General features: G+C 45.7%; 1 protein-coding gene across 1 annotated transcript in view; it reads right to left on the bottom strand.

Moving 5' to 3' along the window:
- The window catches only part of ADCY2 (adenylate cyclase 2), a 4,811,883-nt gene that overhangs the window by 122,545 nt on the left and 4,670,915 nt on the right, over window positions 1-18,423 (bottom strand). The window contains exon 23 of the mRNA XM_069219709.1: window positions 8,674-8,788. Coding sequence (XP_069075810.1) covers window positions 8,674-8,788 — 115 coding nt within the window. The remainder of the gene's footprint in view (window positions 1-8,673; window positions 8,789-18,423) is intronic.

Here is an 18,423-nt window from a genome sequence, read left to right as displayed (position 1 = left end):
GGGGGCCCAAATCAGGCCCCCCTATGCCACTTAAAAAATATATATATATACTTACCAGAACTTACCTTTCCTTCCCTGGGATGGGTCCCTCCATCCTTGGGCATCCTCCTGGGGTGGGCAAGGATGGCAGGGGGTGTCCCTGGGGGCATGGGAGGGCACCTCTGGGCTCCTTCCGAGCCCACAGGTCCCTTAACGCCTGCCCTGACCCAGGCGTTAACAAACGGCACCCATCAGGCTGGGTGCCGTTTTTAAGGCCCTCCCCCTCCTGTGCGTCAAAAAGACGCCAGAGAATAAATAAGGCGCACAGGCCTTAATGTCATTTTTTGGAAGGGAACGCCTACCTTGCATATAATTAATGCAAGGCAGGTTCCCCCTTCCAAAAAATGACGCACATGATGGGATTTTGACGCCCGCGGGGTCGGGCATCAAAGTATAAATATGGAGCAGGGTTTGCGCTGAATGTGCGTCCAAATTGTTTACGCACATTCAACGCAAGCAGAGTATAAATATGCCCTTAAGATTCTAGTTATTTCTCTTGAACACTTTCTTACTGCTAAAACCTGAACACAGAATAGCAATTCTTCCTTGGGAAGTTCATCTTTTGCTCTGGGCAATAGAGTGTCCACTATATGAGTCACTGAAGCAAAAGCATCTTATTTCAATTTAATTTCTGGCGGCAGTATTTTCAAATAGGTGTCAAGTGTTCTGGCGTTAAATCCAGGACCATTTTTTCTATATATATATGATATAGCAATAATCTAGGTGGAGGCCAGAAGTGTTCCTCTACAGTGAATTTGTAATACAGCAACACTGCCCTCACTTTCAACATTTTTAAATCACTGTAGATTGCAGGTGTGGGATTCCTCAGCTCACTCAGTGGGATCTCTAATAAAGTTGTATTAGTTGTATTAGTTTATTTTTGGTGAGTACATATATTGTCTTGAGTGATTTTGGTTGGATACGACAGGTGCAACCAAGGTTTTTTCTTGGTTTACCATATTTTGAAAGGTAAAGAAAAGGGCAAGGGGGCATATTGAGGAAGTAACTTCTTGATTGTACAGTGTATTCACCATTACGGCGAGTTCTTTTTCATCTTTCTCCTCCTCCCAGCCAATGAAAGGTGTTTGTGATGATGAACTGCACATCAATGAGAAATGCAAGTGACAATGGTATCTGAAGAGGTTTATCGACAGAGGTTTAGGGAGGCACATAAAAAAGTCACGAAAATGAAAAAAGGAACATTTTGGGCCTGGAGGAGGTAAAGTCAGTACCATCATGTAAGGAACGGGGAAGAGGCAAAATCAGTATTTACATTCGAATTCAAGGCACTACATGTGTACTCCCTGATCTGCTGACTGCTAGATGGACCAGGCTCCTCTTCAAGGAGGCTTGGGTCCGATCTGTGAAATAATGTATTCTGCACAGTCACTCTCAAGCTCACTTAAATGGCTAAGAGCAGCATAAGCAGAAAATGAGCTTTGGACATCTCCATACCACCAGTTCTTTGCATAATCATGGGCACTTATGTGTAATTCTCTTCTCAGTAAAGGTGCTTCTATAACCTTTCATAGTAAATATATATGCTGAAAACAAAGCTGCCTAGTCACGATTCCAATTCATATTTCTAACTTCCACAATCGCACACTTCCTGTCTTTGTATCGCTCCTCTGCAGTTCGCTTTTTCATTTCTGCCCTTTACCGCTGTTTTCCCACGTTTCTCATCCCCCATCGCTCCTTTTTTTCTACTTCTTTTCGCTTTCTCTCGCTCAAAGTTCCCCGAAATGAGTGTTGGTGCCCACCGCTTGCAATCCCAAGTATAAACCCTCTTACAACAGACAGTCTTCTTCAATGCTTAAGTAATAATGGTAGCCTCACCCTCGTGTTATTGTGCAGGAGTCGCTGCACCTGTTTGGAGGGTAACCGTGTATACACCTAGGTAAAGTAAAAAGAAACATGTCTTTTGGAACAGACAATTTCATTTTTCCTCAGCAGAGCAAATGAAAAGCTTAATAAAACAGTTTCTACTCTACATCTGTCTAAAAGGTTTATGCCCTTGTCTCAACCAGTACAGTAAAGCACTGTAGTATCTTTAAATTACAAGGGTAAGTAAAAGATACCTGCCTAGCTAGATTTATGTTATTCTGGATGTAACTCTTTACTGAGATACAATTCAGTAACTCTGAGTGGAGATTCACATGTAGCAATGGGAATACGTGTTCTCGCACCCTTCCATTGAGGTGGAGGACAAGCACAACCTAAAATACAACCACATAGTTACTATAGTAACTTTATGGACATATTTTAGGTGTAATCCTGTCAAATATTATTCTATATGAATTAGGTGGGTGTTGGAATTTTTCCCTTATGCAGGGTCACCCCCAGTCGTTTTGCCTCCTGCCTCCTATTTTTTCTGACCTGTCGCTGTTGTCTCTCCAGGACTATGAGCACTTTATCACTGCTGACCAGTGCTAAAGTGCAGGTGCTCTCCCATCTAAAGTTGGTATGATTGGCTTATACCTAATTGGCATATTTAATTTACCTATAAGTCCCTTCTACAGTGGTATCTCTATACCCAGGGCCTGTAAATTAAATGCCACTAATGGGCCTGCAGCGCTGCTTGCGCCACTCACTGAGGTAGACTTTCAAACCTGTCTCAGGCCTGCTAGCGCAGGGCCTGTGTGCTCAGTTTTCTGCCACAGGGACCTGGCATCTAAATATACTTGCCAGGCCCAGAACATTCCTTTTCCTACATGTAAGTCACCCCTAAGGTAGGTCCTAGCTAGCCCTATGGGCAGGGTGTCATGTATTTAGAAGGCAGGACATGTGCCATGTTGTGTGGCCTGTCCTGATAGTGACAAACAGCCTAACTTGGTGTCTCACTGCTGTGAGTGCTGCTTTCTCATAGGATTGCATTAGAAATGCCCTCCCTTATGTGTAGAGGGGTATTGTCTGATTTATGAGGGGTAGCGTAGGCATGTTTGGTATGGTTGTGACAGTGGTAAGAAATGCTGCTTACTAGTGTAGTTGTATTTTTCTATTACTATTACAGAAATGCCACTTCTTGAAAGTGCGCATTTCTCTGTGCTTATGACTCTGGTGTTTTGCAGCTTGACTCCAATCCAAGTCTGGGCAGAGTGACAGTTGGCCTCTGTGCATACGTTTCAGACAGCCTGTACACAGGGAGGGTGGAGGTGTCACAGAGGTGCATCTGCATACTGAGTAGTCTTCCTGGGCTGAGAGAAGGGAGAGGCGGGGCACACCTGCATTTGTAAAGGCTGTGCCCTGGCCTCACATAACAGGGTTGTTTACCCCCAACTGATGTTTGGAGCCTGTACTGGAGGAGAGAGGGGGCACTCCCAAAACCAGTTGAAACTGGTTGGAACCTCCTCTCCCCTACCATTGTAAAACACTGTACAGACTGAGTATAAGTACAGGGGAGTTTTCCCCACAATTTGGAGACTCCTGGAATCATTTTGGAACTGGACACAAAAGGCTGGAAGGACTCACCAGGAACCGCTGTGTGCTGCTGCTGCTGTGATGACATGTGACCTGCTTGGTCACTGTAAGGACTTGCCACCTGCTTGCATCCTCTGTGTGCTGGCCTGTTGCTGGGCCCCCTCACCTATGGGCCTGCTCCTTAATTTTCTGCTCCCCAGGGGAAGGGTGCTGTGGCCCCTGACCCCTGCAACATCATGAAGCACAAGGAGTGCTTCAATCCTTGGCCAGTCCAAGCGCTTTGAAAAGCGCTTCATATTTTAGAGGCTTAGTGCTGAAACTGAAAAGCGCTGCCTCATTTATTTGTTTAGCGCTTCAAACGTGCATTTTCTGCTGTGGAAAAGGTCACAGCCATGACTCGGGCGAGCCCCCTGGGCACAACCAGGCACCTACTTTGGTTCCTGCTGTTTTTAACAGCCTGGGCAGACCGAGACGTTTGTCTTCAGCCGGCGGGGGGGGGGAGAGAAGGAGGCCTCATCGGAGGCTCCCCCACCCCAACAGGCCCCTTTCTCCTCTTCCACGAGGGGCAGGGGAGAAGGAGGTCTCTCCCTGTCGAGCCTTCTGCTGGACCGCCGGCGGGGCCTCGTGAGGGCCAGTGAAGGCCCGGGCACCCTCGGCAACCACAGGCCCCAGGAGGGGCCAGTTCTTGAAACAGAGGGGTGCATGTCACCCCCCCTCCCTTAAACATCTCCCTGACTTTGGCCCTCCTTGTGAGGGCTGGTGGAGGCACGGGGGCCCCAGTGATTGCGGGCCCCAGGAGGGGCCCGTCCTGAAACCAGAGGGGGTGTGTAGCACCCTCCTTCTTTACCAAAAAGTAATCACTGACCTTGGCCCCCAGCGTGAGGGCCAGCGGGCCCCCATCGATTACAGGCCCCCGGAGGGGCCCATCAGTAGTACAGAGGAGGTGCGTGCCACACCCTCTGCCTCAGAGCTCACAGGAGTTTTGCGCAGAGGAGCACCGGGGGGCCCATTTTTCAGTCTTCAGGCACTAGAGGTGCCTTCATCAAAGCAGGTACTACCCAATGACAATATATATACAACGTAAGTTCTTTTAAAAGACTTTCTTGATTTATATGTTGCCTACCTGTTTGATGAGGTTTTCATATGTGTATGCAAATGTTCCTTTTATGAGCATAACATGCTAATATGATTTTCTGACTTGCCACATGTTTTATAATGTTCCTAATATGGGCGTTTAGGATATTCTTATGACAAATGCTTTGGTGTATTAATGTGTTTCCTAACTATCGCTTATGTTGCAGAATGCTGAGTAACCTGTGTGTTATATGTGACTACTGCTAATCTGGAGAGTAACTAATGTGTAACGCTCTGACAACTGTTAAGGTAGCAGGATATTACTGATATGTGATGTTTGGTCTAATAATTGCGTTGTGTGCAATACAGTATATTTCATATAACTTGGTGTTGTGTTTCCTTTGTGGTGGGGATAGTGCGTCACGTGTGTTGTGTATGTTGTGCAAACGCTTTACACATTGCCTCTGGGTTAGGCCTGACTGCTAGTGCCAAGCTACCAAGGGGGTGAGCAGGGGGTATCTTGGACATGTAACTCCCTTGCCCTGACTAGAGTGGATGGGTTCTGCTTGGCTTAGGTGCATACCGTGGCCAACCAGAAACCCCATTTCTAAAAGTGGGGATTTCCATATTGAAAAAAAGACATCACCAGAGGAAAATAATGCATATGTGATGATCATCGCGCATGGAAGCTCTTAAATATTACTTACACCCTGGGCTCTGCCCTCTCCCCCTTGTGCTGCAAGATGTCCAGAAACCAGGCATTGATTACAGGAGGAGAATGTGACATTGCGGCCAGAATGGCTGAATTTGGAACTGGGGACCCAAGTTTGAGTCTTGGTATCAGGTGAACATCCTGTTATTCTGAGCATATCACTTAATCTCCGGTGCATAAAAATAAACCAGTCCTTGTGTAATGTAACCGGTGCTCATGTAAAGTGCTTCAAAACCTTCAGTTCGAGTTCATGCTATATAAAACTGCAAAAAAATACCCCAAAAACTAGAGTTGTGTTCCGTGTGTAGTGTTATTTCTGCCTCCATTGCTTTAAGAGTAATACCTGTGCAGTCAGCGGTGGCTGCTGCAAATCTCATGGGGACAGGGGGAGGGGCAAACAGAAAAATATAGTAATAAAACAAAACCTCACCTTTTTCCGTTGCCACTGCCGCCTACTGCCACGTTACTCCTCTGGTCTTCTTGTGGTGTCCCAGCATTTGCTGGGACACTATCATAGGCTCCCCAGCAATCCTGGCACTGCTTTCATGCTAAACCTAGCATGAAAGAAGAGCCAGGAGTGGTCTGAGTGTCTTGGACTGCTGCTCAGACACAACCCTGGAGTAAGTGCGCATGTGTGTTTGGCTGGCCTGAGATGGCTGGCTAAACACACATGCGCACTTAGTTGTGCTGCACTCCTCCCCCCCCACCTCCCATGGCCCAGCCCCACCCTGAACACGCTGCTGGCTGAGCAGATGAAAGATAAAACAATAATTAAATATTGTTTTATCTTTCATCTCCTTGCTTAGCCAAGGGGGCGACACTCCTTCGCCATTGCGGAGGAGCCACCCCTGCCTGCAGTATCCGTGAGTGGCCATGTCTAATGTATGACTTACTTCAAGGCTTGGCTTGAGGCCATTTGTGACTATTTTGACTGTATTACTACAGGAGCAGAAGTGGGTGTAACTTTTGTGAAGTGTAACTGACATTCTTCTTTGTAGGTTTGGATTTTGTTTGCCTGTCCTGCCCTGTTTTCCTCCTTAATGTTCCACTTTGTAGTAGATATTCAGTTTTTCAGCCCACCAACATTTATACTTGAAACATAAAACTACAAGTGTGTACTTTTACCCGTTCTCAGCTATCAAATCCACATATCAGAGAAATGATTGAGGTAGGTGGAAATGCGTTCTTGAATCATTGTGAATTGCAATTATGAGTAAGTGAAGTAATACTACAGGACTACTACTATATATTTAGCCAATCCGAGTCCCCATGTGTCAGCAAGACCTACTACACAGAGCACCCCTTATAAAATGATGTGCATTATAATATATTTCAGGAAAACACTACTAGTTATTAAGTGCATTTTGAATACAATGATTACCGACAGGATGGAGATCATATGAAATGAATGTACAAAATAAGTCCTGAGATAGCCCAGAAAAACTGAAGCTCTGAGTGTGTGCCTGGCGGAAAAAGTTCCTCCCCAAGTCTTAATAGAGCAATACTTGTTTAGAACTAATGATTATCATTCAGTGTACTGTAGCTATGTCATGTTTCATTCTATAGCCTACCCCTGTGAATCCTCCAACATCAGGGCAGCTTTCAGGTGTGTAAAATCAGTTGAAACAACACTGGTGCATTTCACTTTTTTTAGTCTTGAACTTAACTATCCTACATGCGCTCTGTGACTCTCATTGCTGTTACATTGTTTCACTGTGCAACACAAACAGCGGCCTGTGGCAGGGCTTGCCTTTAAATCTTCATTTATTTAAAAAAAAAACAGGCTTCCTGGGCTACACACGTTGAAGCATCCAACTCTTTCACAGTGCGTGTCTAACACGAGGATAATTCACTTCAGTTCAACCTTTCACGTCTTCTGAGTTAAACTGGAGTGGGATCTTCTAAAGTACTATCACTATATGAGAGATGCCTTCTATAAAGTTCAGATGCAGACCAAGAGCTTCACCCTGAGATGTTTAATTTATTTTGTACGAAGGTGCACTACAGAAGAGGAATGTAGCTTCCCTGGAGCAGTCTGCTGTATTCAGTGTTTGGGATAAAAAACACAACCACAAGAAATCCAAATATACTTGTACTGGATTTAACTGGGATGGATTTAGGGCTCGCTTCATAGCTGATTGCAAGAGGAGGGGTGAAATAGTTGCTCCTCTGTTCTTTCTTCTGGATTCTTCTGTCCCAGGGACCACTTATTTGAGATGGATACATTCTAGCCTTCACCTTGCCTTGTTCCCAATACCAAGCTGATATTGGTGGTATCAAATGTTGACATGATTGAGGTAAGGTACCTTTAAAGTGATTTTAGGTCATTGTAAATGCTTATCAGTTGTAAATATGCATTCTGGACATAGCTTGTAAGTAATAGAGTGCAGTACAAAGTAATGGGTGTCCAATATAAAGAGACTGTGTGGCAGAGGGAGCCATGAATGAGGAAATGGTCAATGGACAGAAGAATATGGTGGAGAATAACTCATAGAGAGAAGTCACATAGTTGAAGAAGTGAATCAGAATCATGGTTGGAAGAAATTGTCAGGCGTGAAAGAAATTCTGTCAGTGAAGTGGAAGTTCTCCCTTCCGGGGCTGGAATGCTCCACTGAGAAAATCTTCTTTCAAATGAGAGGCATAAAAAAAATGAAATGAGACTTGGCATCCTGTTTATCACTCTCAAATAATATGGCGATGTCTCACAAGTGCGATATTTAATAGGGGTGCAGGGAAAGGGATTTCTGAATGGGGAAGCACAAAATGGAAATGCACCCTTCTGTTATATTTCTGCATACAGATTTTTCAGATATAAGGTAAATCTGCATCCTTATATTTATACTTGTGATTATGATTGCAAAAACAGGATAGTTTTACAGGAGTATGTCCCGGATTCATTCTCAAGTCAGAAATGTTATCCAAATATGGGATTAAATATCCAGCTTTCTAAGATGGCACCTTGTGAATCAAGCTCTTTACATCGTTTCAGATATCTCCCTTATTTTCCATAGAATAATATTATAACCACACACCCCCTCCCCCCATACCCATGTGGGGGATATGGAGGATATGCCATTCTATGATTTTTAGAAATTAATGTTCATTCATTTATTAAAACAAATAAATATATGACATGAGTAGTATCATCAATTAAGTAGTATTTATTAATTCAGGTCTTTTTGGGGGAAGGATCCATGGATACTAGTTGGACCTCTGCCATTGGCCAGTAGTTCACCAACGCAGGGAATTGTTTTGTAACTTTGCATTATCAATTATAACTATAAGATCACAAATGTCAGAATGCAAATTGACAAACAAAACTAGCTGACACAGAAGATCCTAAGATGCCAGTGGCACTTGCTCTACAGCTGACTGTATGTTTGTTCAATGAGAGCCATACATTTGTCTTCCAGAGGCCTTTTCATACATACCTACTCGAAGCATGAAGTCATTGAATGAATGCTTGTTTATCACATCCAGCTTAGCAACCAGCGCAAAAGCAAACTCCAGCATTGTTCCAATGTGCATGTACTGCCTGTCTGGTTCCTGAATATGAGATACATAAATTAAAAAAAAATATGCTCTAATAATTATTCCATACAGCAAAGATGTCAGAGAGAAACAAACCTTACACTTGAATAAGGACCCATATATAATTTGTTTTACAGTGGCACATTAAAAGATTATTTGAAAACACGATTTTGCACTCCTAGGCATTATTCAATGCAAGCAAGTGATAAGGTGCAAGTCAAACTATCAAAATACAGAATAATGCTTCTAAAACGTAATAAATTCCAGTGGACACTTTTGGAATTTAGGCTACTAAAATGGAATGCTACAACTTGTAGAGCCGACTTACTTGTTGCATAGTCTTACTTTGAAACAAGCAAGTCTGATAGTTAAACACATGCAAAATTGTTGCTTCATATAGTTGTATTCTTGGTCAATACAGAATAATATATTTAGCATAAATGAAGCTGCCTCCGTGCGCTCTCATTATGAGTAGCCTCTTAATTCCTAGGAGGCCATTAACAACAGTTAATGACGCCATCATATTTTTTATATCTGTGGAAGCAGTAAAGAACCTTTAAGATTTACCGGGAGATTTTGCCTGCTTTCCCAAATTGAGGAATTACTGGGGGAATTGGAACCAGTATTAACAATTGTCCTAATCCTTCCTTGCGAGAAAGTCACCCTTTTTGCGCTGATCACCTGCAACCTTTTGAATGATACTGGTGGTTACTGAGTCTGACTGTGCCCTGTGCACTGCTAACCAGTCCCTGGGCCAGTGTGTAGGAAAGTACCATCTTGCCTGGCATGTTACCCCCATATTTCACTGTATATATGTTGTTTTAGTTGTATGTGTCACTGGGACCCTGCCAGCCAGGGCCCCAGTGCTCATAAGTGTGCCCTGTATGTGTTACCTGTGTTATGACTAACTGTCTCACTGAGGCTCTGCTATCCAGAACCTCAGTGGTTATGCTCTCTCATTTCTTTCCAAATTGTCACTAACAGGCTAGTGACCAATTTCACCAATTTACATTGGCATACTGGAACACCCTTATAATTCCCTAGTATATGGTACTGAGGTACCCAGGGTATTGGGGTGTCAGGGGGTCCCTATGGGCTGCAGTATTTCTTGTGCCACCCATAGGGAGATCTGACAATTCTTACACAGGCCTGCCAGTGCAGCCTGAGTGAAATAACGTTCACGTTATTTCACAGCCATTTACCACTGCACTTAAGTAACTTATAAGTCACCTATATGTCTAACCTTTACCTGGTAAAGGTTGGGTGCTAAGTTACTTAGTGTGTGGGCACCCTGGCACTAGCCAAGGTGCCCCCACATTGTTCAGGGCAAATTCCCCGGACTTTGTGAGTGCGGGGACACCATTACACGCGTGCACTATACATATGTCACAACATATGTATAGCGTCACAATGGTAACTCCGAACATGGCCATGTAACATGTCTAAGATCATGGAATTGTCACCCCAATGCCAATGGCATTGGGGAGACAATTCCATGATCCCCCGAGTCTCTAGCTCAGACCTGGGTACTGCCAAACTACCTTTCCCGGGGTTTCACTGCAGCTGCTGCTGCTGCCAACCCCTCAGACAGGGTTCTGCCCTCCTGTGGTCCAGCCAGGCTTGGCCCAGGAAGGCAGAACAAAGGACTTCCTCAGAGAGAGGGTGTTACCCCCTCTCCCTTTGGAAAAAGGTGTCAGGGCTGGGGAGGAGTAGCCTCCCCCAGCCTCTGGAAATGCTTTGATGGGCACAGATGGTGCCCATCTCTGCATAAGCCAGTCTACACCGGTTCAGGGATCCCCCAGCCCTGCTCTGGCGTGAAACTGGACAAAGGAAAGGGGAGTGACCACTCCCCTGACCTGCACCTCCCCTGGGAGGTGCCCGAGCTCCTCCAGTGTGCTCTAGACCTCTGCCATCTTGGAAACAGAGGTGCTGCTGGCACAATGGACTGCTCTGAGTGGCCAGGGCCAGCAGGTGACGTCAGAGACTCCTTCTGATTGGTTCCTCCAGGTGTTGCTAGCCTATCCTCTCTCCTGAGTAGCCAAACCTCCTTTTCTGGCTATTTAGGGTCTCTGCTTTGGGGAATTCTTTAGATAACGAATGCAAGAGCTCATCAGAGTTCCTCTGCATCTCTCTCTTCACCTTTTGCCAAGGAATCGACTGCTGACCGCGCTGGAAGCCTGCAAAACTGCAACAAAGTAGCAAAGACGACTACTGCGACCTTGTAACGCTGATCCTGCCACCTTCTCGACTGTTTTCCTGGTGGTGCATGCTGTGGGGGTAGTCTGCCTCCTCTCTGCACTAGAAGCTCCGAAGAAATCTCCCGTGGGTCGACGGAATCTTCCCCCTGCAACCGCAGGCACCAAAGAACTGCATCACCGGTCCTCTGGGTCTCCTCTCAGCACAACGAGCAAGGTCCCTTGAACTCAGCAACTCTGTCCAAGTGACTCCCACAGTCCAGTGACTCTTCAGTCCAAGTTTGGTTTAGGTAAGTCCTTGCCTCCCCACGCTAGACTGCATTGTTGGGAACCGCGTGATTTGCAGCTGCTCTGGCTCCTGTGCACTCTTCCAGGATTTCCTTTGTGCACAGCCAAGCCTGGGTCCCCAGCACTCTAACCTGCAGTGCACGACCTCCTGAGTTGTCCTCCGGCGTCGTGGGACCCTCCTTTGTGACTTCGGGTGAGCTCCAGTTCACTCCACTTTGTAGTGCCTGTTCCAGCACTTCTGCGATAGCTGCTTGCTTCTGAGTGGGCTATTTGTCTTGCTGGACGCCCCCTCTGTCTCCTCACACAATTGCCGACATCCTGGTCCCTCCTGGGCCTCATCAGCATCTAAAAACCCTAACTGCAACCCTTGCAGCTAGCAAGGCTTGTTTGCAGTCTTTCTGCACGGAAACACCTCTGCAAGCTTCTACACGACGTGGGACATCCATCCTCCAAAGGGGAAGTTTCTAGCCCTTGTCGTTCTTGCAGAATCCACAGCTTCTACCATCCAGTGGCAGCTTCTTTGCACCCACAGCTGGCATTTCCTGGGCATCTGCCCACTCCCGACTTGATCGTGACTCTTGGACTTGGTCCCCTTATTCCACAGGTACTCTCGTCAGGAAATCCATCATTGTTGCATTGCTGGTGTTGGTCTTCCTTGCAGAATTCCCCTATCACGACTTCTGTGCTCTTTGGGGAACTTAGGTGCACTTTGCACCCACTTTTCAGGGTCTTGGGGTGGGCTATTTTTCTAACCCTCACTGTTTTCTTACAGTCCCAGCGACCCTCTACAAGGTCACATAGGTTTGGGGTCCATTCGTGGTTCCCATTCCACTTCTAGAGTATATGGTTTGTGTTGCCCCTATCCCTATGTGCCCCCATTGCATTCTATTGTGACTATACATTGTTTTGCACTGTTTTCTATTGCTATTACTGCATATTTTGGTATTGTGTACATATATCTTGTGCATATTTGCTATCCTCATACCGAGGGTACTCACTGAGATACTTTGGCATATTGTCATAAAAATAAAGTACCTTTATTTTTAGTATATCTGTGTATTGTGTTTTCTTATGATATTGTGCATATGACACTAGTGGTACTGTAGGAGCTTCACTTGTCTCCTAGTTCAGCCTAAGCTGCTCTGCTAAGCTACCTTTTCTATCAGCCTAAGCTGCTAGACACCCCTCTACACTAATAAGGGATACCTGGACCTGGTGCAAGGTGTAAGTACCCCTTGGTACCCACTACAAGCCAGGCCAGCCTCCTACATTGATTGTGCAGCGGTGGGTAAGTACTTGCAACTACTTACCACTTTGTCATTTTGTACTTTTCATAAGAGAAAAATATGCAAAACAAGTTCAGTGTATGTACACCTAACCAAAAAGTTTTGCTTTTCTTCTCTTACTCTTTTTGCTAAGTGCTGAAAAGTACCTCTAAACTTTCAAAAAGTTCTTTAAAAGTTTTAAAAGTTTTTTCTCTGTTCTTTAAAAAGTTCTGAAACTTTTTTTTATTTTTCTGTCCCTTAAACCTTTTCTATCATGTCTGGTACAGGTCAAACTGTTGATCTGACCAGAGTTGCTTATGATCACCTTAGCTGGAAAGGAGCAAGGAGTCTCTGCATTGAAAGAGGTTTAGGGGTAGGGAAGAATCCCTCAAGAGAACTGTTAGGTAATATGCTCATTGAACAGGATAAGACCTTAATTGGCACATCTGGTGAGAAATTAGCTGATGGTTCACACTCTGACTCTGGGGCACCCCCAGTAAGAGGGTTAGAAGGGAACCTTCCCAACCTGCCCCCTAGCAGGCCACCTAGCATGGCTGGTACTAATGTGAGTTCTCATCACAGTAGGAGTGTTACTTCTGTAAGCCAGGCTGTTAGAGTGCCATCTGTTAGGGACAGGTCTCCCGCTGTTCATTCACACCATTCTTCTGTGTCAAGGCATGCCCAACCCACCCTCCCTGAAGACAGAATGTTAGAAAGGGAACTCAATAGATTGAGAGTGGAAGAGTCCAGGCTGAAGCTTAAAAAGCAACAGCTGGATCTAGACAGGGAAGCATTTGACTTAGAAAAAGAAAGACAGAGGTTGGGGTTTGGACCCCATGGTGGCAGCAGCAGTATTCCAAATAGTCATCCTGCAAAAGAGCATGATTCTAGGAATCTGCACAAGATAGTTCCCCCTTACAAGGAGGGGGATGACATTAACAAGTGGTTTGCTGCACTTGAGAGGGCCTGTGTTGTACAGGAGGTCCCTCAAAGGCAGTGGGCTGCTATCCTATGGCTATCTTTCAGTGAAAAGGGTAGGGATAGGCTCCTTACTGTTAAGGAAAGTGATGCCAATAATTTTACAGTTCTTAAGAATGCACTCCTAGATAGTTATGGCTTAACCACTGAACAGTACAGGATCACGTTCAGAGAAACCAAAAAGGAGTCTTCACAAGACTGGGTAGACTTTGTTGACCATTCAGTGAAGGCCTTGGAGGGGTGGTTACATGGCAGTAAAGTTTCTGACTATGAAAGCCTGTATAACTTAATCCTGAGAGAGCATATTCTTAATAATTGTGTGTCTGATTTGTTGCACCAGTACCTAGTGGACTCTGATCTGACCTCTCCCCAAGAATTGGGAAAGAAGGCAGACAAATGGGTCAGAACAAGGGTGAACAGAAAAGTTCATACAGGGGGTGACAAGGATGGCAAGAAGAAGGATGGTAAGTCTTCTGACAAGGGTGGGGACAAATCTAAAAATGAGTCTTCATCAGGCCCACAAAAACACTCTGGTAGGGGTGGTGGGCCCAAATCCTCTTCAAATCAAAACAAAGAAAAGAAACCATGGTGCTATTTATGTAAAATAAAAGGCCATTGGACAACTGATCCCAGTTGTCCAAAGAAAAGCGCCAAGCCTCCTACCACTACAACCCCTGATACTACACCTAGTGCCCCTAGTAATAGCAGTGGTGGTGGGAGCAAACCTACTAATAGCCAATCCAAGGGAGTAGCTGGGCTCACTTTTGGTAATTTAGTTGGGGTTGGTCTTGTTAGGGAGACCACAGAGGCTGTGTTAGTCTCTGAGGGGGCCATTGATTTGGCCACCTTGGTTGCTTGTCCCCTTAATATGGATAAGTACAAGCAACTTCCCCTAATAAATGGTGTTGAGGTTCAGGCCTACAGGGACACAGGTGCCAGTGTTACAATGGTAATAGAGAAACTGGTCCACCCTGAACAACACCTACTTGGTCACCAGTACCAAGTGACTGATGCTCATAACAACACTCTTAGCCACCCCATGGCTGTTGTGAATCTCAACTGGGGGGGGGGGGGAGAGGTTACTGGTCCAAAGAAAGTTGTGGTTGCCTCAGATTTACCTGTAGACTGTCTACTAGGGAACGATTTAGAGACATCAGCTTGGGCAGAAGTGGAGTTGGAGGCTCATGCAGCAATGCTGGGCATTCCAGGGCATATTTTTGTTTTAACCAGGGCTCAGGCCAAAAAGCAAAAAGGACAGGGTGACTTGGATCCTGGAAGAATGGACCAAGTGCTCCCTAAAGCTAGGGTTAGTAAAGGTAAAACACTACCTAATATCCCTCCCTCTACAGTGGATTCAACTTCTGAGGAAGATGAATTTCCACCCTGTGCAGAACCTACACCAGAGGAGCTGGAAGCAGACACTGCTGAGCTTTTGGGTGAAGGGGGGCCTGCCAGGGAGGAACTGAGTGTGGCACAGCATACCTGTCCCACACTAGAGGGTCTAAGACAGCAAGCTGTCAAACAAGCAAATGGGGATGTCAGTGACTCTCACAGAGTTTACTGGGAGGACAACCTCTTGTATACTGAAGCAAGGGATCCAAAACCTGGAGCTGCCAGGAGATTGGTGATTCCTCAGCAATACAGAGGGTTCCTCCTAACTCTAGCCCACGACATTCCCTTAGCTGGACATTTGGGGCAAATGAAAACTTGGGACAGGCTTGTCCCCTTGTTTCATTGGCCTAGAATGTCAGAGGACACAAAGGGATTTTGTAAGTCCTGTGAAACCTGCCAAGCCAGTGGCAAGACAGGTTGCACCCCAAAGGCACCCCTTATTCCACTACCTGTGGTTGGGGTTCCCTTTGAAAGGGTAGGGGTTGACATAGTTGGCCCCCTTGACCCTCCTACTGCTTCAGGCAATAGGTTTATCTTGGTGGTAGTGGACCATGCCACCAGATATCCTGAAGCAATTCCTCTAAGGACCACTACAGCTCATGCAGTGGCAAAGGCCCTCCTGGGAATCTTTTCCAGGGTGGGCTTCCCAAAAGAGGTGGCATCAGACAGGGGAAGCAATTTCATGTCTGCTTACTTAAAGGCCATGTGGAAGGAATGTGGTGTGACATACAAGTTCACCACACCCTATCATCCACAAACAAATGGACTGGTTGAGAGGTTTAATAAAACTCTCAAAGGAATGATAATGGGACTCCCTGAAAAACTCCGGAGGAGATGGGATGTCCTGTTACCTTGCCTCCTTTTTGCTTTCAGGGAGGTACCCCAGAAAGGAGTGGGCTCCAGCCCCTTTGAACTCCTATTTGGACACCCTGTAAGAGGTCCCCTAACACTTGTGAAGGAGGGTTGGGAACAACCTTTAAAAGCTCCAAAACAAGACATAGTGGACTATGTACTTGGCCTAAGATCTAGGATGGCTGAGTAAATGAAAAAGGCCAGTAAAAACCTTCAGGCCAGCCAAGAGCTCCAAAAGCAATGGCATGACCAGAAGGCTGTTCTGATTCAGTACCAACCAGGGCAGAAAGTGTGGGTCTTGGAGCCTGTGGCCCCAAGAGCACTCCAAGACAAATGGAGTGGTCCCCACATTATTATTGAGAAAAAGGGAGAAGTCACCTACTTAGTTGACTTAGGCACTGCCAGGAGTCCCCTTAGGGTGCTCCATGTCAATTGCCTGAAACCCTACTATGACAGGGCTGATCTCACCCTGCTCATGGCAACAGATGAAGGACAGGAAGAAGAGAGTGACTCTCTCACTGATCTCGTCTCTTCCACAGAACAAGATGCTCTAGTGGAAGGTGTAGTTTTAGCAGATTGTCTTACTGCTGAGCAGAAAGACCACTGCATAAATCTCCTGGGTCACTTTTCTGAACTCTTTTCTACTGTGCCAGGCACCACTTCTTGGTGTGAGCACACTATAGATACTGGAGACAGCTTGCCTATCCAAAGTAAGATCTATAGGCAGCCTGACCATGTCAGGGACTGCATAAAACAAGAGGTTCAGAAAATGCTTGAACTGGGAGTGGTTGAGCACTTTGAAAGTCCATGGGCCTCTCTTGTGGTACTTGTACCAAAACCTCATTCCAAAGATGAAAAGAAGGAAATGAGATTTTGTGTTGACTACAGAGGTCTCAACCAGGTAACAAAAACTGATGCTCACCCTATACCCAGGGAAGATGAGCTAATAGATACACTGGCATCTGCCAAGTATCTAAGCACCTTTGATTTGACTGCAGGGTATTGGCAGATCAAGTTATCAGAGGATGCTAAAGCAAAAACTGCATTTTCAACCATTGGAGGGCACTACCAATTCACAGTAATGCCTTTTGGGTTGGAAAATGCACCTACCACTTTTCAGAGGTTGGTGAATACAGTCCTGCAAGGGTTGGAGGCTTTTAGTGCAGCATATCTAGATGAAATAGCAGTCTTTAGCTCCACCTGGGATGATCACCTGGTCCACCTGTGGAACGTTTTGGAGGCCCTGCAAAAGGCAGGCCTCACTATCAAGGCTTCAAAGTGCCAGATAGGGCAGGGGAAAGTGGTTTATCTGGGACACCTGGTAGGTGGAGAACAGATTGCACCACTTCAGGGGAAAATCCAAACTATCATAGATTGGGTTCCCCCTACAACTCAGACTCAGGTGAGAGCCTTTTTAGGCCTCACTGGGTATTACAGGAGGTTCATAAAGAACTATGGCTCCATTGCAGCCTCTCTTAATGACCTCACATCTAAGAAAATGCCTAAAAAGGTATTATGGACAGCAAACTGTCAGAAAGCTTTTGAGGAGCTGAAGCAGGCCATGTGCTCTGCACCCTTCCTGAAAAGCCCCTGTTACTCCAAAAAATTCATTGTCCAAACTGATGCATCTGAATTAGTGGTAGGGGCAGTCTTATCACAACTTAATTCTGAGGGCCAGGATCAACCTGTTGCTTTTATCAGCAGGAGGTTGACCCCTAGAGAAAAGCGTTGGTCTGCCATAGAGAGGGAGGCCTTTGCTGTGGTCTGGGCATTGAAGAAGTTGAGGCCATACCTGTTTGGCACTCACTTTATTGTTCAGACAGACCACAAACCTCTACTTTGGCTAAAACAAATGAAAGGTGAAAACCCTAAATTGTTGAGGTGGTCCATATCTCTACAGGGAATGGACTATACAGTGGAACATAGACCTGGGAGTACCCACTCCAATGCAGATGGACTCTCCAGATATTTCCACTTAGACAATGAAGACTCATCAGGTCATGGCTAGTCTTATTGTCCTTCAATTGGGGGGGGGGGTTGTGTAGGAAAGTACCATCTTGCCTGGCATGTTACCCCCATATTTCACTGTATATATGTTGTTTGAGTTGTATGTGTCACTGGGACCCTGCCAGCCAGGGCCCCAGTGCTCATAAGTGTGCCCTGTATGTGTTACCTGTGTTATGACTTACTGTCTCACTGAGGCTCTGCTATCCAGAACCTCAGTGGTTATGCTCTCTCATTTCTTTCCAAATTGTCACTAACAGGCTAGTGACCAATTTCACCAATTTACATTGGCATACTGGAACACCCTAGTATATGGTACTGAGGTACCAAGGGTATTGGGGTTCCAGGAGATCCCTATGGGCTGCAGCATTTCTTGTGCCACCCATAGGGAGATCTGACAATTCTTACACAGGCCTGCCAGTGCAGCCTGAGTGAAATAACGTCCACGTTATTTCACAGCCATTTACCACAGCACTTAAGTAACTTATAAGTCACCTATATGTCTAACCTTTACCTGGTAAAGGTTGGGTGCTAAGTTACTTAGTGTGTGGGCACCCTGGCACTAGCCAAGGTGCCCCCACATTGTTCAGGGCAAATTCCCCGGACTTTGTGAGTGTGGGGACACCATTAAACGCGTGCACTATACATATGTCACGACATATGTATAGCGTCACAA

This window comes from Pleurodeles waltl, chromosome 2_2, assembly GCF_031143425.1.
Source record: "Pleurodeles waltl isolate 20211129_DDA chromosome 2_2, aPleWal1.hap1.20221129, whole genome shotgun sequence".
NCBI lineage: Eukaryota > Metazoa > Chordata > Amphibia > Caudata > Salamandridae > Pleurodeles > Pleurodeles waltl.
The sequence above is the reverse complement of the archived record's forward strand: the minus strand, read 5'-3'. Positions and strand labels throughout refer to the sequence as shown.